This window comes from Tiliqua scincoides, chromosome 8 (genome assembly GCF_035046505.1).
Source record: "Tiliqua scincoides isolate rTilSci1 chromosome 8, rTilSci1.hap2, whole genome shotgun sequence".
In the NCBI taxonomy this organism is placed as follows: Eukaryota; Metazoa; Chordata; class Lepidosauria; order Squamata; family Scincidae; genus Tiliqua; species Tiliqua scincoides.
Window position 1 is genome coordinate 11,283,751 of NC_089828.1, and position 21,991 is coordinate 11,305,741.

The 21,991-nt window shown below is 43.7% G+C and overlaps 1 protein-coding gene across 1 annotated transcript; it reads left to right on the forward strand.

The window, feature by feature from the left end:
- Positions 1-5,781: 5,781 nt before the first annotated feature.
- On the forward strand, positions 5,782-21,913 carry BTBD1 (BTB domain containing 1). Its single transcript, XM_066635280.1, has 8 exons — positions 5,782-6,179; positions 12,450-12,606; positions 14,158-14,263; positions 15,399-15,596; positions 17,074-17,266; positions 18,962-19,049; positions 19,787-19,933; positions 21,023-21,913. Exons 1-8 carry the CDS (start codon positions 5,782-5,784, stop codon positions 21,179-21,181), a joined length of 1,446 nt encoding a protein of 481 aa, XP_066491377.1. The 3' UTR covers positions 21,182-21,913.
- Positions 21,914-21,991: the final 78 nt, after the last annotated feature.

Sequence of the window (21,991 nt, forward strand, 5' to 3'; positions counted from 1 at the left end):
ATCTTTTATAATTGCTGCCTGCTTATCAGTCATAATAGCTTCAAACCTATGATTGCTTCATTCTCGGCAAACATCAAATTGGGAGAACTGGTTTCACCTGGAGGATATACTGTAGTGTGCAGGGGATAGGGAGAATTTCAATTACCTTATTCTTCTCAGCAAAGAAATTAGCAGCATTGCAACCTGCAAGATCATTCTTGCTAGTTACTGAAAAACCAAGTGCATGTGTGTTTCCTCTTTCACTGTGTCAGGAAACATGTGCTAATATGCTCTAATGAGGAAGAATGCTTAACTCAAAGAACTGAAGTAACTTCCTGAAATATTTGCATGTCCTAGAAACAAGGTTATGCCCCCCATTTCAAGCCACAGAAGAAAAGAAACATTGGTCCTGAATTGTAGGGAGTACTGTATATACATCTTTCACAATGACTACTGTAGAGGAGGTACACTGCTAAACACCAAATCAGGGGAGGGGGAAACAGTACAGGAAGTCTATTGTCTTCATACCCCCTTGGGGACTTCCTGGGGGTGTTCTGGTTTGACACTGTGGCAAAAACTATGCTATATTTGACACTTGGCCTGATCCAGTAGGGCTTGTCCCCCATACTGCAAATGGAATTTCTCATCTCCATAGGGTCATCATGGCAATCTTTGTCAAATCAATACAAAGCAAGTCTTTGCACTTAAGCCATTTCTGCCCAACATTACATATACACAACAGGGATCAAATGAGTACACTTGTGGGCTGGGCAGAAATGGGTTAAAGTGAGACCCAATGGAAAGTGTTTGTAAATAAAATAATTTATATTTTCCAAATCAGAGGACCAGAGTTTTACCTCTGTAAGACCTCAATGTGCCCCAAAAGCAAACAGGAAAGGGTTTCAGCAACAACATTGATTCACTTTGGACAGCCTCCAGTCTGTTTGTCTTGATTTGAGAAGGGTGGCTCTGGTGAAGTTTTAAAACAAATCGCATCCATACACCCTAATAGGACAGCAGTGAACAATTATCAGACAATGACCTTTTTTGCAATTCTTCTAAAGACCAAGAGGAGCACAGATGTGCCTTCTGGAGCAGGGACTTCCAGAGCCTAAACATCACCAAGGTGCTGCCCTGTTTAACCAGTGCATTAACCAATGCACCAATTTAACCAGTGCATTTCCCAGTATTTTTAAAGTTGTTGACTTTATCATATGATACAAATTGTGAGTGGGGGGGGGGGGAACATATATGATTTATTGCTGCTCTTTTACTTTGTTTTCCCCCAATTAAGCATATACTTCCATGGAACCAAAGAGGTTTCACAAGGATAAATCATATCACAAGGATATAACAGTTTTTGCTGTACTTCTGTCAAAAGCCCATTGGATGGCAAAAGAGTGCACTGTGTGGGATGGAGTGTCATAAATAGGTAAACACCTAGGCCTTGGGTCTTTGTCCATCTTGGGAATATGCAGCTGCCTCTCTGCAGCTGGTGGGAACAGTGTTAACTGGCAGTGGGAAAGCTGTCTGCTATCTACTCCTCAGTGGCCAAGACAACCCGCATAGAGATAAGTAAGTCTTTCAAGGACATGGTCATCAAGGAGAATGGTACCAACAGTGAGTTTCTGTTTGGGAGGGTTGAGAGCAAATGACCCAGAATAGTCCAGATTGCACCAACCTTCTAGAAGCCTCTGAGCACTTTGCACTCTGGTTGGCTGAGAGTTTCAGGTGAGGTATAAGAAGGGCCCCCAGGAGGGTGGGATTGTTTAGCTTTTACATTCCAACATGGGTGCCTGGCCTGACAGGTTGCTGGTATGCCTACAATTTGTGGCTTGGAAGAACCAGGTGAGAGATAGGAGCATGTTATTTAGGAAGTGAGAGTATTTGTTTTTAGATTGTGTTCTATGTCTATCTTGGTGGTGGCCAATACTTGAAATTTTGGGCTCTTGAACCTTTAACAATTGTGTATAGCAGTGGTTCCCATGTGTTGTTTTTTTTCACTTGTGTAACCCTTACTACCCCATTTCCATAAATTGTACCCCTCATATTTGCAAAATTTTTGTAATATAGCTAGCTATATTATAAAATTATATTATAAAATTATAGCTATATTACAAAAATTTGTAATATAACATTATTTCAAATTTCTGTTTTCAACTACTAGTCTATATGTGATAATACATGACCCAAAACTAGCAATTGACAGGACTTTTGCAACCAGCTAGCCGGTGGGGCTTCCTTGCCAGTCCCACAACGTACTCCAGGTTGGGAACCACTGGTGTAGAGAAAGGAATTTCAGCAGGTGCAGCTTGCCTTCTCACAGATGACAAGCTGCAGCTGCTGAAATTCCTCTCTACCCAATTGTTAAAAGTCCAGGAGCCCAAAAGTTCAAAGGTTTCCCACCCCTGGTCATATGCATTCAATGCCTTTTGATTGATGTGTAACCTTAGCCTTTAATAAAGCAAAATATGTTTTACAGGACTGTATGAGGTCTTACCAAGTGTGGATAGGTCTGTAGTCTTTAGGATGTTTGGGAAATATTTTTTAGCAGACCAGCAACTGCTTGGGAGGGCTGGGGGTTGCTTATTTTAAATCTTTAAATTTATTGTAGACTTTTAATTTACTTAATTAATTTGATTTTGTTATATGGGATGCTAAGAATGTTCCTGCTTGATAATGTCACTTCTAGCTATGATGTCACTTCCAGATTAATGACATCACTCCAGGTGCGTCCTGACACACTGTCATTCTAAAAAGTAGATCCTGTTCTTAAAAGTTTGACAACCATGGCTTCAGTATGTCCTCATCTGTCTACAGAGCTGAGAGACAGCATACTTACTGGAATTGTCAGTCTAGACTTGAACTTTCCAGGCTATCTTCCAGTGCTAAGAGTGGAGGGGTGCATTTCATCATAGAGTTATTAAGTCTAGAGAGCTGCCACACTGCATCATTGGGGGAAAAATAGCCAATGGCTTCTTTCAATGATTTCTTGCATTTGCTGATCTGTGGCACTCTAGAACTTTTCCTCTGCCTCTGAATGCCCTTTCTTCATAGGGTTTGTTTACAGAGCTAATAATATGCCAGAATAACACATCTTATTGTACCCAGAAATAACTTCTGGGCTTTCCTAGAAAATTTCTATAGCCCAATCCTATGCCTGTCTCCTCAGAAGTAAGTCCCATTAGAGTCAATGGAGCTTACTCCCAGGGAGTGTGGAGCCTTTGGGCCAAATAGCTTCCAATTTTCAAGTACCAGTGTAGCTGTGCCAATGGGGTGTGCACTGCTTCCAGTGGTGGTGAGGCAGGCACAGAGGCCTCCTCATGGTATGGGGACTTTTGTTCCCTGACCCCGGGGCTGTATTGCAGCTGCACCACTGCTGGAAAGTTGGATAGGATTGGACCCTTAGTCTCCTTGAGAAACCCCAGACTGGTGTAGCTGTGACAAGGAATGGGTGCTTCAGCTCCCCAAACAAGTATAGGAATTCTGACTTTTCTTTTTTGTGAGGGTGTAATTTGGAATAAGTCTTCCATAGTGAATTGTGGCCAGTTGCAGCATTTAAGTTTTACTTCCATGTCAATCTGTGTCAGCAATAGTGACACAGGGGAAAAAACACTACTGTATAACCTGCAATCTTATGCACACTTAGCTGAGAGAAAGCCCCACTTAATACAGTGGAACTTGCTTCCAAGAAAACATGCATAGAGGCTTGCACTGTTATGATAGAACCCCCTTTTCTGCAGACTAAGGGCCCAAACCTATCAGACTTCCCAGTGCCTGTGCAGCTACAATGCAGCCCCGAGGCAAGGGAACCAACACAGGTTGCAGCACCTGTTCTGTTAGCACAGCTACTCCAGGGCTGGAAAGTTGGATAGGATAGGGACCTAACAGCCTCATCCTATGCATGCCTACTCAGAAGCAAGTTCCCATTGAGTTCAATGGGGCTTACTCCCAGGGAAGTGTACATAGGATTGCAGCCTGAAAGTGTCAACTGCTGCTCCATCAGGTTGCAGAGTGACTTTAAGCCCCATCCTGTGCATCTCTACCAGTGGCGTGTGGGTGGTTTTCCTGCCTGCGGCCGCCCCTCCCAAACTGGAAATAACTGCGGTGGCTCCTGCAGCCACTCTAGGCATGGTTCCTGACCACACTGACCAAACTGGGGGGGGGGGTGCGTGCATTGCAGCACCACCACCCATGCACCCTTCTGCCCTGTGTATGCCACTGATGTCTACTCAGAAGCTGTGGTCTACCTGTAGGGCGCTTTCCTTGCACGAGTTCTCCATAGAGGAGATCCTTTGGGATCCGGCCATCATCCATTCTCATAACGTGACCAAGCCAACGCAGGCGTCTCTGTTTCAGCAGTGAATACATGCTAGGGATTCCAGCACGTTCCAGGACTGTGTTGTTTGGAACTTTGTCCTGCCAGGTGATGCCGAGGATGCGTCGGAGGCAGCGCATGTGGAATGTGTTCAGTTTCCTCTCCTGTTGTGAGCGAAGAGTCCATGACTCGCTGCAGTACAGAAGTGTACTCAGGACGCAAGCTCTGTAGACCTGGATCTTGGTATGTTCCGTCAGCTTCTTGTTGGACCAGACTCTCTTTGTGAGTCTGGAAAACGTGGTAGCTGCTTTACCGATGCGCTTGTTTAGCTCGGTATCGAGAGAATGAGTGTCGGAGATCGTTGAGCCAAGGTACACAAAGTCATGGACAACCTCCAGTTCATGCGCAGAGATTGTAATGCAGGGAGGTGAGTCCACATCCTGAACCATGACCTGTGTTTTCTTCAGGCTGATTGTCAGTCCAAAATCTTGGCAGGCCTTGCTAAAATGATCCATGAGCTGCTGGAGATCTTTGGCAGAGTGGGTAGTGACAGCTGCATCGTCAGCAAAGAGGAAGTCACGCAGACATTTCAGCTGGACTTTGGATTTTGCTCTCACAGCAAAATCACCACAGCTGCGATACAAGGACATCTGCAAGAGGGATCTGAAGGCCTTAGGGATGGACCTCAACAAGTGGGAAACCCTGGCCTCTGAGCGGCCCGCTTGGGGGCAGTCTGTGCAGCATGGCCTTTCCCAGTTTGAAGAGACACTTTGCCAACAGTCTGAGGCTAAGAGGCAAAGAAGGAAGGCCCATAGCCAGGGAGACAGGCCAGGGACAGACTGCACTTGCTCCCAGTGGGGAAGGGATTGTCACTCCCGAATTGGCCTTTTCAGCCACACTAGACACTGTGCCAGAACCACCTTTCAGAGCGCGATACCATAGTCTTTCGAGACTGAAGGTTGCCAATACTACTCAGAAGTAAGTCCCATTGTAATCATGGGGCTTACTCCCAGGAAAGCGTGGCTAGGATTGCAGCCTTTGCTGAGAAACGAAAGCAAGCTTTTCCTGCGGGTAAGACCCCCTGCACACAATGGTTCTTCCTGCTAAAAAAGCATGCATAGACTTACAGTGTCACTGGAGTTCCCCCTGTGTTATGACTCTACATTTTTTCTTTCTCTATATAGCTCGTCGCTTTGACTAGGCGGTGCCTGTGATCTGCGCATGCGCAGAAGAACCATGGGGCGAGGCACCATTCTACCTTTCTTCTCTATATATCTCGTCGCCTGGCCTGGGCGGTGCCTGCGGGCTGCGCGTGCGCAGAAGGACCATGGGGGCGTGGCGTCATGGTGCCTTTCCTCTTCATAGAGCTCGTCGCCTGGCTTGGGCGGCGCCTGCGGGCTGCGCGTGCGCAGAAGCACGCGGGGCGCGGCCTGCGAGCGGGGCGGTGAGTGCGCAGGCGCGCGGGGCGCCGAGCGGGCCGGGCGATGGCGGCGGCGTGCGGCCCGGAGGCGGCGGCGGCGGCGGCGTGCGGGGAGGCGGCCCCGCCCCCGGCCCCCTCCCCCCCGGCGCCGGCCCCCCCGGCGGTGCAGCGCGAGCCGGCCTACAACTGGCAGGCGACGAAGCGGTCCCTGCGCGAGCGCTTCGCCTTCCTGTTCGCCAACGAGCTGCTGAGCGACGTGCGCTTCGTGGTGGGCAAGGCGGCGCCGCGTGGGGCGGGGATGGGGGCGGCGGGGCCCGGCCAGCAGCGCATCCCCGCGCACCGCTTCGTGCTGGCGGCCGGCAGCGCCGTCTTCGACGCCATGTTCAACGGCGGCATGGCCACCACCTCCGCCGAGATCGAGCTGCCCGACGTCGAGCCCGCCGCCTTCCTCGCGCTGCTCAGGTGGGCGCGTCTGCCGCGGCCTCCCTCGGCCCGGTGCGGGGTCTGCGGAACTCCTGGCCGCGGGACGTCTGCGCGCCTTTTGCAGGGGAGTGGGCAGCTCTGACTGGCTCTCCGGTGTCTGCAGGGTCAGGACAGGCGGGCCTCTCCTCTGCCCTGAGTGTCTGTGACCTGCGGAACTCCTTCCCGCAGGATGATGTGGTGATGCCACCGGCCTAGAAGCCTTTGAAAGAGGATCGGGGAGCGTAGACTGGCTCTCCATGTGCACAGTCAGGACAGACTGGCCTCTCCTCTGCCCAGACTGTCACTGGTCTGTGGAACTCCTGGTCCCAGGATGATGTGGCGATGACACCTGTCTGTGTGCCTTTTAAAGGGTATTGGGCACAACATACTGACTTTGCAGGGCCGGGACAGACAGGCCTCTCCTTCTCCAGAGTGTCTGTGGTCTGAGGAACTCCTGGCCATAGGATCTGGTGATGACACCTGGTCTTCATGCCTTTTAGAGGGGATTGGGTAGCGCAGACTGGCTCCCCAAAGCATTCCTTTACCCAGCACGTCATTGGTCTGTGGAACTCCTGGCCGCAGGATGATGTGGTGACTTAGATGCCTTTAAAAGAGGATTGGGCAGTATAGACTATCCCTTGAACGTCTGGAGAGTGAGAACAGGCAAGGCATTTTTTTACCCAGCGTGTCGTTGGTCTGTGGAACTCTTTGCCACACAATGTGGGAATGGCGTCTGCTTCACATGCCTTTTAAAGAGTATTGCGTAGCATTGGTTGGCTCTTAAGTGTCTGGAGAGTGAAAACAGGCAAGGCATTTCTTTAGCCTGAGTGTCATTGGTCTGTGGAACTCTTTGCCACAGGATGATGTGGTGATGGCCCCTGGCCCACATGCCCTCAAAAGTGGATTAGGTACCATAGGCTAGCCCTCCAGTGTCTGGAGGGTAAGGACAGACTGACATCTCCTTTGCCCAGTGTGTCAATGGTCTGTGGAACTCCTTGCCACAGGATATGTTGATGACTCCCTGGCCTAAAAGAGGATTGGGTAGCATAACCCTTGAGTGTCTGGAGAGTGAGAACAGTCAAAGCATTCCTTTCCTCAGCATGTCATTGGTCTGTGGAACTCCTTGTCACAGCATGTGCCATTGCCACCTGGCCTACATGCCTTGGGATGGAGAGAGTGGATGGAGGGATGTTATTTTCTTTCACACAGCACCAGAACCAGGGACAGTCACTAACATTGAGTGTTGGGAGAATGAGGGCAGACAAAAGAGAGCAGTTCTTTGCCCGGCATGTTAGTTTGTGGAACTTCTTGCCACAGGATGCCACAGGACTCGGCTTGTGTCTTGCCGAGTATGCTAGAGAATGGTCCCGTGGAAGCCTTAAGGGCTGGCAGGTGGAGCATTGCCTTTGTTTGGGAGATGGATGGGGTAGGTGAAGTCTAGAAAAGAGTCACCTGAGCGGGGACATGATTTGAGGCATTCAAAATTGTGCAGGGGATGAATAGAATTGATGGAGGGATGTTCTTTTCCCTCTCACACAACCAGGGGACAGCCACTAAAACTGAGTGTTTGAGTTAGGACAGACAAAAGAAAATATTTATTTATCCAATGTGTGGTTAGTCTGTGGAACTCCTTGACACGGTGTGGTGATGGCATCTGGCCTAGGTGCCTTTAAATTGGACAGATTTAATTGGACAGATTTATGGAAGAAAAGTCCTTCACAGGTTACAAGCCATAATAGGTTTGTGCAACTTCCTGGTTTTAGAAACAGGCTACCACAGAATGCCAGGTGCAAGGGAGGGCACCAGGATGCAGGTCTCTTGTTGTCTTGTGTGCTCCCTGAGGCATTTGGTGGGCCACTGTGAGATACAGGAGGCTAGTCTAGATGAGCCTTTGGCCTGATCCAGCGGGACTGTTCTTGTGTTTTTATGACCAACAGCCCAATCCTAGTCATGTTTACTCAGATGCAAGTCCCATTTTGTTCAATGGGGCTTACTCCTAAGTAAGGATGGATAGCATTGTATCTTGAGCCTGCAGCCTAGAAGCTTGCTTTTCCTAGGAATGAAGTCCACTCGCCACAGTAGGACTGACTTTGGGCAGAGAGACCCTTATTTAGTGGTCTCTGTGCCTTATTCGTGCCACAACCCCAATATAGAAATAAAATAAGGGACTGGGGATCCCACCTTCAATCCTGGCCCCCTTCTAGGGCACTGTCCGCCCACCCCACCCCTGTCACTGCCTACTCTCCCCCCCATTACACCGTCGCAGCACTGTTCACTATAACCAAACATTCTTATAAGAGAGCAGAAAAAGTTACCATGAAGCATGGCAGTAGTAAAAGCTATTTTAGCACCTCCTGCTAACAGACTGAGCAGAACTGGGACACAATTTCCTGGTATCTGAAGGTGTATACCAGATTCCAACCCCTTGACCTGGTGGTGCTCTAGTTCAGTGGTCTTCAACCTCTTTCATTCCCATAAGTTGTCCTGACCTCACAACTGAGGCTTTGTGAGCCCCTTGGGGTCTAAGGTTGAAGAACATTGGCATAGATCAGGGGTGTCCAAAGTTTTTGGCAGGAGGGCCACATCAGCTCTGACACTGTGTTGGGGGCTGGGGATAAAAAGAATTAATTTACATTTAAAATTTGAATAAATTTACATAAGTGAATATATTAAAGATGAACTTATATGAATGAATGAAGGTCTTGCAGTAGCTCAGGCTGGCCTTTTCTTTGCCTGTGCTACTGCATCACAGACATGAAAAAGCAAGCAGTGGAGGGAGCCCTCATCCCACAGCTCACATGAGAGGTCAAACAGTCGCCCTCATGCTGAGAGCAGTTGCATTGGGCCAGTGTGGGCTCCAACAAATCTCCGGAGGGCCAGAGGCTCATTGGAGACTGGGGGTTCCCCGAGGGCCACATTGAGAGGCCTCGAGGGCCGCAAGTGGCCCCAGGGCTGGGGTTTGGGCACCCCTGGCATAGATGAACAGCCCAATCCTGTATACATATACTCAGATGTAAGCCCCATTTTGGTCAGTGGGGCTTACTCCTAGGTAAGTGTGGGTAGGATTGCAGCCTAATTGTTCTCTTGCATTAGCTGGAAGCTGATTGTCTGGAGAACTGTTTCTTTTGCTGTAACTTTCCAAACAGATGTAATAATGTTCATCATCCGTACCTGCTTTTGGGACAAAGCATGTATGTTATAAAGGTGGTACATAAATACCTGTATTATCTCAGTAATAAGCTAAGATGTGATCTGAGGGAGTATATATAGGCTAGGCACCTTGTTGAAGCTAAGGAGATTGACAGCCCAATCCTATCCACACTTTCCTGGGAGTAAGCCCCATTTGACTCTAATTGAATTACTTCTGAGTAGACATGCAGAGGATTGGGCTGCCAGTCAGGGCAATGGCTGCATGGAAGACTATCTGGGAAAACCCATACAGTATATGCAGTCTTGAGTGTCGCTGTGGTAGAATGGCAAGATATTCATATAAATAATCCTTACAACAGTATTGTAAAGTAGGCTAGCATTTTAAATACCTATATTGCAGGCATGGAGTGAAAAGAGAGTGGCCTGCCTGAGCCCGCAACCTGGAAGCATGCTTTTTTTGGGAGTGACGCCTACTCATCATGGTGGGGCTGACTTTGGGCTGCCCAGAGAGACCCTTATTGAAACTAGCTTTTCAACCCTTTTCTCTTTTGCAAGTGCCACCTTTGCAAGGTGCCAGCATTGCTACTGGAAGTGGCAGCTGTGCACAGGAGCAGGTGGCTTGCCTTACAGTTGTCCCTGCAGCAAGGGAGAGGTGTTTTCACAGCAAATATAGGCAAAGGGGCTTTAGGAATATGTGCGGCACAGCATATGATCCTGTGCCATGCAGATACATAGATGGAATTGTATGCAAAATACTGTCTATATGGGCAACCCCCCCAGTTAAAAGTAAAGATTTGTTAGAAGTGTGTTTGTGCTGTGTTTTTTTGCTTTTCTCCTGTGTCTGTAGCAGTAGTCCAAAGAACTGCAGACTGAAGTTGTACTCATGCTTAACACTGAACACAGTAACTTCTGAGCAAACATGGATAAAATTGTGCTATAAGGGATTTAAGAAAAAAATCATTGTAGCAATGAAATACAAAGAAGTACTAGCTGTTACAATGCTGAGTAGTAAGTATCACATAACACCATTCTGAAAAAGAGTTAATATGGAGTACCCTTAACACTAGTAGGGTCCCATGGTTATAGTGCTGTGCTGTGAGTGGCTATAGCCACACCTAATCAGGAAGAGCATTTGCAGCTAGGCTAGTGGAACATACAATTCTGAGCATAGTAGTGGCCTCAGGCATGCCCTGAGTGTACCATTGTTAACCAGTACACCATTTTAGAGTTCTGTTCTCTCTTGTGACAGACCGCTGATAAACAAGGCACTTGGAACCAGACTTCTGGGAATGTAGCTTGTCTTGTTCTGTTTTGCACCGAAGGGCATTCCCCAATCTTTTGAGTTGAGGATATTAGTGAACATTTTGCAGATATTCCAGCTTGTTTTTTAATAATAGTTTGGTCCAGACTTATCTCCTGTGTGAAGAAAGTGTGGAACTAGCAGTTGCTCTGCAGAACCAAAGGCGCTAGGCTCTTGTGACAGTATGCATGTTTACCTGGAAGTAAAGTTCAGTAAATCCCACTGTGGGACTGACTTCCAAATAATGTGCTTTGGATTGCTATAACGTATGCTGACAGTGTTTGGCTTAGATTTCTTTCTTCTCTGCAGCCATTTTGGAAATGGTAGGTGCTGGTTGCCCAGTGGATGACAGCTTTATGGCTATTTGGGGAAGATTTAAGTGAGGCAAAGGAGCTGGTTACATGGTAGATGGGTAAAGAAATAAGAATTGCCCCTTAGGGACTCTGATGTGATAGGATAAATTCAGGACTGATAAAGAATGGGGATGACTTAATGTTATTGAGGTAGAGAGGCTGATTAAAAAATGGGTTGCTTGTTTCATAGAAAGGGGGAGGCTTTTTTTGTTCTAATGAAGGAAGTGGATGTTTAACTCTGACTTCTGCCTTGAGGGTTTAACAGGCTTTAACTGTACAATACTGTATCTTGCTCTGAGTTTTGGAAATTGGATGATTGAAATACAAATATTTTACAATGCTAGTTTGTATAAATGGATATCTATAGGTATTGTGCATGCCAATCTCATTGGGTATAATAGAAGCATTTTATATAATGATAATCTTAAAGTGATTTGACTTCTGAATTGGGATGTGTGTGAATACTTAGACAGGATGCTGTTTAACTGTTAAGGTCATTAAGTCAAAGTACATTCTCATAAAATGAATTTGTCCTGTTGCATTTGCTTAAATTCATGCTCTCACATTTAACTTGAGCTTGGATTGAGCTCTGCTCTTTTTTCTTTTCCAGTTTAATATTTAATATCCAAACTACATCAAATTTCCATTCCCAAAATATTGTTGCAAAAAGCAGTTTGAGGCTTTGGATTATATTTGTTTTCTATGCAGAGCTGCTACAGTAGTATAGATTTGTGTTAACACAGCCAGTTTTCAGTCTGTTTAACATCCAGCAAATTGTTAATTTTGGAATCTTATCTTACACTGAATCCTAACGATGTTTACTCAGGAATATGCCCCACCGAGTTTAATGGCATTTAACTCCCTAGTAAATGTCATTAGAATTGCCCCTTTAAAATGGTATTTCTCAAAAAGGAGCTTGATTCCCCCCCCCCAAATAGTATTTCTTTTAGTGTATTATTGTGACAACTAGATTAATTGAAGACTAGAATTTCTAGCTGGGCATAAAATTAGGCAGAATCTCTCATAGCAGATATTTAAGTATGTCAGATTTAAGGACAGTGTTTGAAATATAAATCCACCCAAAGTGAAAATGCTGACCTGGAAATATAGTAGCTCAGCAGACCTGTACCCTCATGGCAAGATGATGTGATGCTGGTATTGGAATAGGGGTATTGTACTTAATATCTATTTAAAAAGCAAGTGGGCAGCACTAGCTTTCAGCTTCCCTTGTCTTGTGCATCTTTAACCACTTGGTAAAGGAGTCTCTGGGTTAAGTAACTTGAAATTGTATGGAACATGAGGTAGCACCCTAATTTCATAAGATCACAGAGAGCTTGGCTGTTATTGCATGTAATAAATTTACTTGCAGCAATGTATTGCATGTAAATTATTTAGTTATTAATTTAGTTAATGGAGTTCCTCTTGACCGGTGCACCTTGCTTTAATAATATCATCTTTAATTCCTAGGTTTTTGTATTCAGATGAAGTTCAGATTGGGCCTGAAACAGTTATGACCACTCTCTACACAGCCAAGAAATATGCCGTCCCAGCCCTGGAAGCTCACTGTGTAGAATTTCTGACAAAACACCTTCGGGCGGACAATGCTTTTATGCTTCTTACTCAGGTAGCTGTCTAACATGCCATAAGTACAAACATGTAATTTGAGGAGTTAATTACAAATATTATGTGTGGTGTTAATTTGGGGTTGTAGGGATCTGAGTTGTATCTTAGCTGGAAATATAGTTATAGCACAACTTTTCTTGTACTGTGTTCTCAGTTTCCTGCAGCAGCAAGAACACTTGGAATTCAAATTAAACAATGTCCTGTTTGTTCTCCAGCAGAAGTTTTTTGGTTAGAAAGCTCAACCTATTAAATGCTTTACATACGGAGGGGGAACAAATATCAATCAGTGTTGGAGTCCCAGGAGGGTTAGGGCCCAATCCTGTCCAATTTTCCAGCACCAATGCAACCACAGTGCAGCCCTAAGGCCTCCATGACTGGACCCCCAGTGCAGGATTGCACCCCACGCCCCTTGGCACAGCAGCATAAGCACCGGAATTTTAGATAGGATTGGGCTCTTAGTTGTCTTGAGGAATTGAGGGGTGTTTATGTGTGTGTGCTGCATCTGATCATCTACATAATCACTACTGATATGAGAGAGAAACTTGGGAAATGTATTGTGAACCAGCCAGCAGCTGCTCATTTGCGCATTTTGTTTTTAATTGGAAGATTCAATGTAAAATTTTCCTCCTTCGCTTTTCAAATACTGCTTCGGGCAATTTGTGAATACAGAGCCTTGTTATTAGTCTTTAAGCTTTACAGATTGAATTCCACCTCCACTGTGAACATTTTAACAGCCTACAGATCATCTGTTAGCATGACATTCTCTCATTGTGAGTTATAAATTTCAGTGGTGTCCTAAAGGCTAGTGCTTACTTAAATACTTTCCTGAAAGTGCAGTCCTGTGTTCACTTGGGAGTAAGTTTTGTGAGACTTGGTGAAACTTGACTTTTATGTGTGGGTCATATTGTAGATCCCAGGACAGTAGTAGATGTGCTCCAAACTGCAGTTAAGTTTGAGAACAGTCAAAGAACAGTCTGAATTATGCATTCCCTCCCTTCTACCCATCCACTTGACCCATAGCCAAGTGTTTTCTTTAGTAGTGATGCTAAACAAGGTTATGCCTAACATAATCCTAGGGAGGTGCTATAGATGAGCTCTACCAGGCAGAGCACTTACTTTGCATGCAGAAGCTGTCAGGTTCAGTCCCTGACATCCCCAGCTAGGGCTAGAAAAGACCCTTGTATGAAACACTAGAGAGTCATTGTCAGCAAGTGCAGACAGAACTAAGCTAGTGGATGGTGGATCTGACTTGGTAAAAAGCAATTTCATACTTGCATATTCTGTTTAATTAAGTGGGGAACTGTGGGCAGCCATGTTTAGTGCCAACAAAATGCTTGGTCATGTCTAATTTGGAATTAGTGAGTGAGCATGCACCTTTTGTGTACAAAACATCTTGATGCTGAAGCAGGAAGAGGAAGGTACGAAGTCACTTTGACACATGCTTCAATGAAAACCTGTTTTCATTTTTTTATGTTTTGAAGTTTCTCTTAGCAGAGAAGCAGCTTGTACTGCTGTTCTGATTATGCATAATTTAAAGTGCGTTTTCGTGTAGGCTCGTTTATTTGATGAACCGCAACTTGCTAGCCTTTGTCTTGACACAATCGACAAAAGTACAATGGATGCCATAAGTGCAGAAGGTTTCACAGATATTGATATAGGTAAGTAGCGCCTTAAAAATTGCATGTTATTATTATTATTTTAGTAATTTGTACCCCGCCTTTTTGCCCAACGGGCACACAAGGTGGCTAACAAACAATTTAAAAATACAACATGAAAAACAGTTAAAAACAATTTACAATGATTAAAAAGCTAAAAACAAAACAAACCCCATGGATTTTCATATAAAAAGCAAGACTTGAGGGAAAGTTAACTTTGAGGGAAAGATAATTTGTTTATCTCATTTGTAGATTCGAAATCCTTTTTAAAAAAAAAATCTATAAATTCCCCTCATTAGGAGTCATCTGATAAGTTAGACTCTCAATTCATTAGGTCAACCCAGTGGTTCCCAAACTGTGGAGCATGGCTCCTCAGGGATCGGTAGAAACCAGCCGGGGAGCTGTGGAATCCTCATGAAAAACCTGCAGCCCTAATGGGTAGCTGCGGCCAATGACCCAATAGGTCCAGGGAGCCGCAAGTTGAAGTTTGGGAAGCTCTGGGTTAGTCTGATCCTGATTTTTGTCACCATTTTAGGAAAGACTGCTGGTGATTATTGGGTGTTGCAACTCCATTTTATGAACGCTTAACTTGGCAGCAACTCTCATTGTGTTCCTTTGGACTTTTTTAAAGTAAGAGTGTGTAAGATTGAAGCATTAGTGTCAGTTTAATTTGGTGAGTCCAGATTATCTTGGTATTTAGACCTAGTTTTTTGTAGTAATAAAACATTGGTGCTTTTCAAATAGTTGGTGCATTTATTCTGAATAAATATCTTGCATTTTGTCTTGTACTGTGGAACTCTTAAATAAATTTAGCATTTTTCTTAAATAATGATGGCACCATGAATTTGAATAAAATTGTGTTGGTATAGGAAAAACGTTTTAAAGAGATATAGATGCATCTTGCAGAGTCAAACCCTTGGTCCTTCTAGCTTGGTGTTGTCAACTTTGATTGGCAGCTGTTCTCCAGTGTTTCAGGCAGGAATTTTTCTCTGCTGTACCTGAAAGTGAACAGGGAACTTGGGAACCTCCTGCATACGAAGCAGATGCTCTTTTTTACTGAACTGTACCCCTTCCCCAAGCTCTAAGCATTAAAAACACCCATAATTTTGCAAATAACTTGGTGCTTTTTTTCCCCCAGACACGTTATGTGCAGTATTAGAAAGAGACACACTCAGCATTCGAGAGAGTAGACTCTTTGGAGCTGTTGTGCGCTGGGCTGAAGCAGAGTGTCAAAGGCAGCAGTTACTGGTCACATCTGCGAATAAGCAGAAAGTGCTTGGCAAAGCTCTCTCTTTAATCCGTTTTCCACTGATGACAATTGAAGAGTTTGCAGCAGGTAAGTTTATGGCCCACTTTGCTATTACTGTGGAAAGGGACAGAATGCAGACCGAGTTGGGCAGGATGGCAAAAGTGTGTGTTGAAGTTCCACTCCTATGCATGTTTTACTAGGAAGTTGTTTGTATGCATTTGCCAATATAATCTTTTGCAGAGTTAAAAATTTAGGAATAATTGTAACACGTTAGTCTAAACTGTGCGTTCAAGAGAGCTTGCAGTCTAGCAGTTCTGTGACTGGTGCTCAGCATAGAAGCAAGTCAATGTTTTCAGTAGGATCTGTTTTCTACTGAGCTTGCATAAGATTGTTGAGCAAACTATGCCTCTTCACTGTGTTGTAGAATGTTGCTAGTTCACTATTGTGTTTATGTAGTTTGGGAAAGATTTCAAACCAACATTAATGAGTGAAGGATTCCTATCGTCTTGTAGACGTGGATTCTCAAACTGCATAATTGCATTGAGGAATTTAAACCCCCTCCCAGTTTCCTAAATGTATAGCTGTTGAGATGCCGTCAGAAGTCCTGTAGTGGCATTATATATGGGCTTGGGTCATTTTAATACAGTAGGTGAACTTGTTTATGCCCCAGCTTGAAACTCTGGGCAAGTACTGAAAATCAATTGACTTCATGTACATTTTAATGTCTATATCCTCAATTAACCAGTTTGCATTTCATTTTGCATGCATTTACTTTTATATGTCCTAATGTGTAACTTTGCACTTGCTGTTTCATATTGAATTTAATGTACTCTGCTTGAAAAAAGCATTTAAAAGAAAATTACAGATCTAATCCAGTGCAGCCTATTTAAGAGTGCTCACTAAATAAAACCTGTGCAGCGGATACGTGTACATAGTTCTGTGGCTGTAAAAGACAAACTGGTTAAGACAGAATAACCTTTCACCCTGTTACTATTAACAGTGGTAAACACGGCTATATGCACTCTTTATGGACCATTCACGATGAAAAGCAGTTATTAATCCGTAATAAGATTTAATTGCCAAATTTGAAGCTAGCATATATGGTTTTCAAACCTAACTTGCATGTATTTCTGTGTGTGAAGTGTGTTTAGCAATGCTTCTGTGGATAATCCAGCCTAATTCCACCTCAAGAATGGGCATTAAATGGGCACTCAAACCAGTGTATATATTTGTTTAACCTTAAGGAGCTATTAACATTTAACATAATAGATAGCCACATGATCTGCAAACCACTTTTGCTGGAGTATTTGGATTTATATCCATTTAATCCTACTGACATTTTTTTTCTTGTCAATTTCTTCCTTAAAGGCTATAGATTCTTTCCTTTTATGACCCATTTTAGTTGGGCCCCTAATCCCAGTTGAGCTACTACAGTCTAGCAGTGGGGTAAACGTATGTAAGTAGGCTTGTAAACCAATAGTTACTTCAAGACCATTCCCAAGTTGGTCTCTTGGCATAAAACACATTTGACTCAATGGCATTGCCTCTTTTTTTTTTTTTCCAGGTCCTGCTCAGTCTGGAATTTTGTCAGATCGGGAAGTAGTAAATCTCTTTCTGCATTTTACAGTCAACCCTAAACCTAGAGTTGATTATATTGATCGACCAAGATGCTGCCTTAGAGGAAAAGAATGCAGCATAAATAGATTCCAGCAAGTGGAGAGTCGCTGGGGCTACAGTGGAACAAGTGACCGGATCAGGTATTGGTCACATTTCACATTTTCTCAACTCGAGTTGTTGTGACTTGGTGGCAGGTATGGAAGGTTTGAGCTACTAAGGATGCAATCCTAACCTCTTATGTCAGTGCTTTCCAGCACTGTCATAGTGGTGCAGTGGGAGGTGTGCTGCATCCTGCAGTTGGGTATCACTCACTGAGCCCTCCTCAAAGTAAGGGAATGTTTGTTCCCTTACCTCAGAGCTGCATTGTCCTTAAGTCAGTGCTGGAAAGCACTGACATAAGGGGTTAGGATTGCACCCTAAGAAAGCCCTGCCCCTGTCATCCTGGATACAATAGAGAAGACTGAATCTATAAGGATACTTGTTCTGCAGCAACCAAAAGTCCTCTGTTCATGCAGCATACGGAGCACATATTGGTGCCCAAAGTGCTGTGATTGAGCAGTGGAGAGGGGGGCATCTTATGTGATGCAGGAACAGGGAGGAATATGGGGGAAGGGGGATCTGGTCTTTCAATCAGGAATATTCTTCTAGTTGCATGGTATAATACTTGCTAATAGGTTTGGGATTGAATTAATCAGGACTTTGTGAGTGTAGCCCTGATGGCCTAAATACTGTGTCAGCACCTATTAATGTTATTATGGCTGGGCCCCCAAAACCTACTTTAGGTGCAACCAGTGGGATTTTATCTGACTTTGGACACTGTTCTTTCCTCCTGCCCATGGCTATGCCAAGCTTTTTTTTTTCAAATAACTTCTGCTTCAAAAATTGTCCTAGGTTCTGAGTAGCTACTGTTTGAGAGAGAGACACACTCACAATTGTATGGTTCTTTGACTCTTTGTCTGACTGCCTTTATAGACGTACTTGTGCCCCTCTTGTACAACTTGTAGACAGCTGTTTGAAACATAGTCTTACTGTTTGGCACAATATGCTCTGAATGCAGTTGCACCATTCAGATCCCTAATTTACTTATTTGTAGTGGAGAGAAGAGGGAACAGTTGAACTGTGTCTGTATTAAAGGGGCTTTGCTGTTGAGCTTCTAAGGCCCAAATCCTAACCAACTTTCCAGCACTGACATAGCTGTGCCAGTGGGGCGTGTACTGCATCCCTCAGTTGGATGGCAGTCACAGGAATGTTTGTTCCCTTACCTCAGAGCTGCACTGCGCTTACCTCAGTGCTGAAAAGTTGGTTAGAATTGCACCTTAAGACAGGTATGAACCCCATAGCATACAGATGATGGTACTTGTAACTTTCTATATTGTTATCACACCATATGGCCTAAACATTAGTTTATCTCACCCTCTAAACTCTTGACGGAACAGTGTTTTTAGAAGGTAGCAACAGAACTGATCTGACAAATTTCCAGGGTGAGGGAATTCCAGAGAGTGGGTGCTGCTGAGGAGAGAGTCTCACTTATTCCTAATAATCAGAAAAAGAGGGGAGTTGGAACAGGGAGACCTCTTCTGCAGATCTCTATGTACAACAAGGCTGGTAAGGAAGAGGATGTTCTCTTAGGTAAATATAGCTCTGCTTCACAATAGATTGCCATAAATATACTTGCAGGCATATTGAGAAACTCTACACTCCTAGCTTTATTCCTGGGGAATGCTAGTCATCATAAAACTCCAGTGTTGAGAATAGAAGAATTGGGGTTTTTAAAATTTTAGTGGATAGCAACTTTCCAGTACATTGACTTGTGTGTGTGTGTTTGTTTTTTAAAGGTTCACAGTCAATAGAAGAATTTCAATAGTGGGTTTTGGATTGTATGGATCTATTCATGGACCCACTGACTATCAAGTGAATATACAGGTACTATCATTTTTTTTAACGAGTGATGCTTTTTTTATCAATGTGTGGTACAAATTTCATTAGTTGCAATTGACCAGAAAGGATCTAATAAGGGTTTCATGATTTAGGTGGAGCTTCCTTTTGGCCCTGTGGAAGTTGTGGAAACAAAAAACCACAGCTGAAAGCAAGCAGCCACATAGTTAAAACAGTTAATGCATAAATCTGTTGTCTTGGGAAGTTAGAGGCTAAAAAGTCTTAACATAGTGCCTGAATGACATAATCTGTGTACCTCATACATCTACTATGGGAGGGCATTCAGTGCTGCTATGGAAAAGGCCCTATTACTGATCATCATCCACCTTTCCTTGAGTGGAGGGGGAGCAGGGAGGCATCTAAGCAATGGTGGTTCTGTGGGAAAGGCTGTCTCTTTGGTAGTCTGGTCTCAAGCCGTTCAGTGTTTTAAAGGTCAAGACAAGCACTTGAATTGTTCCCAAAAAAGAAATTGATAGCCAATATAGATCTTTTATACTGGTGAGAAACAAATATTAGTGTTCATTTTGTAGCGTAAGATGGTGCATTAAAGTTCTCATTTCTTCTATATAGTGTATTGTGACAATTTTGCAGATTTCAGTTAAGAACTGAAAGAGTTGGGTAGTTCCAGAGATGACAATCATCTTCTGGACTTAATAAAATATGTGAGAAGCGATTTCTTGAAGAAAAATCACAGGATTCTTGCTTTGCTTTGTGTCTTAATACAGATAATAGAATATGAGAAAAATCAAACATTAGGACAGAATGACACTGGATTTAGCTGTGATGGAACTGCCAATACCTTCAGAGTTATGTTCAAAGAACCTATAGAGATTCTGCCTACAGTGTGTTACACAGCTTGTGCAACCCTAAAAGTAAGGCACTCTCTTTAATTTGTAAAAGACTATAAATATAAGCAGTGAGAAAGCTGAACCTTGTTGTTCGTTCTGCATGGATTTCAATCTTTAATTCTGCAATTACATTGTTCTGTGTGCATGTGTTAAATAGCATACAGAGTGGGCCTTCCTTATCCACAAATTTGAATATCCGTGGATGCCAAACCTGTGGCTAGAGGGCTTCAGAAGGACCTCCTGGAGGTGACTAGAACAGAAATTGCTCTGCAGGGGACAAAAAAGCTCTGCAGATAATTATTAAGATTGCGCAGCACATCATCAACCTTCATCTACCAGCTTTGGAGGACATCTATGCATTTCGCTGTCTGCAGAAGTCACACAGTATTCTGAGACCCCTTCTATCCAGCTCATAAGTTCTTTGAACTGTTGCCTTCGGGTGGACGATACAGAACTATTAGAGCAGCACCACACGATTCCTGAACATTTTTTATCCCACAGCCATAATTACTTTGAATAAGGCGATATAGTTGTTACCATGCTCCTGGTAACATTATGGTACCATGCTCCTGGGCATTATGGTCTGTTATGCTGTTTTTATATTATGATGCATGTTGTATAGAATGTGTGGGTGAGTGCATAGAATATGATTGTTGGAATTGTTGTCTATATGTATGCTTGTATCTCAAAGGTGCATAAATTTCATTGTGCTGTAGCACAATGACAATAAACTTGCTGCTGCTGCTGCTGCTGCTGCTGCTGCTGCTGCTGCTACTCAGAAGTCCTCCCAGATGTGACTAGAAGGCACTTCTGGTGCAAACAAAACTGTGCAAACCAGAAGTGCCTTTCAGTTGTGTGTGGGAGGTAGTACACAACCCGCAGAGGGACAGGCTCAGCCCTAGGTAAGTAATTGCAGTGTCATGCCCCCCCTCAGATTTCATTATGCACGGAATTCAGTATCCACAGGGAGGAGGGGGTCCTAGAACGGACCCTCCACATATACCAAAGGCCCACTGTTTGTATTTTCTGTGACTTAATTTTTTTTGTCACGCTTAGAACATACACATTTGCAAGGAAGAAGAAGCAACTCACTTCTCCCATTTTGTATTTTAGGGTCCTGACTCTCACTATGGCACCAAGGGATTGAAAAAAGTTATCCATGAATCTCCCACTTCAAGCAAAACCTGCTTTTTCTTTTTTAGTTCACCTGGTAACAACAATGGTACGTCAATAGAAGATGGACAAATACCAGAAATAATATTTTATACGTAATTTCAAATAACCCAGATGAAGCAAATTTTGGGTTGACTTTGACAGAACGCTGGCAGGAGATGTGGAATACTGTGAAGCCATGTAAATACCTAATCTCAGATGTGTTATGAAACCAATGTATTGTACATGGAAGGTACTAAAAACTAACGTTCACTACTTCCAGTTGGCATTATGCTCCTTGAATTAAAATATTCTTACTTGTACATAAGTATTTAAGTTGATCAATTTAAAATGTATTAAGCATAATCTGGGAAGTAATGCAGAGTATTTGTATTTTTTTCCTGAAATAACACTTTTGTCATCTCTATGGATGGTATGACTGCATTCCTGCACAATACAGTTCAGCTGAACTTGCATTCCTCAAAGCAGAAAATAAAGTCATGAAGAAAAGCAGCATTAACACTGGTACAGATGGCATCTGTAGTTGTCTTTAAAGCAGTGTACATGAACTTATGCAGTTTTGTTGCTGTGCATTGTTTAAAAAAAAGTGTTACGCGGAAGTCCATTGTATGAAGTTATTAAAATATAAAATTAGGAGTGGAAGAAGACTCATCTAAGTCCGGGTGCTTTGGTTAAAAACCAGTCTTGTTCAGTTCACATCGCACAATTCCAAATGTAGAAACACACATTGTGTAGATGAAATCAAAATGTGACTATTTTTGGCAGCTTGGCCATCATTGTGTTAGATCCTGGACAGCTTATCCAGTAATAAAAAAATAATTGTAACACCTCTCCCATGAACCCAGCTCCCTGATTAACAATATCAAGGCAATACTGATCTACTTTACAAGGCTCGTAAGGATTTGTGTG

Bases quoted from the DNA above. Each gene is read 5' to 3' on its own strand.
- BTBD1 (XM_066635280.1), top strand. From the start codon at position 5,782: ATGGCGGCGGCGTGCGGCCCGGAGGCGGCGGCGGCGGCGGCGTGCGGG. The intron at 14,264-15,398 runs GTAAGTAGCGCC...TTTTTCCCCCAG, and splicing joins TTTCACAGATATTGATATAG to ACACGTTATGTGCAGTATTA. The intron at 19,934-21,022 runs GTAAGGCACTCT...TTTGTATTTTAG, and splicing joins CAGCTTGTGCAACCCTAAAA to GGTCCTGACTCTCACTATGG.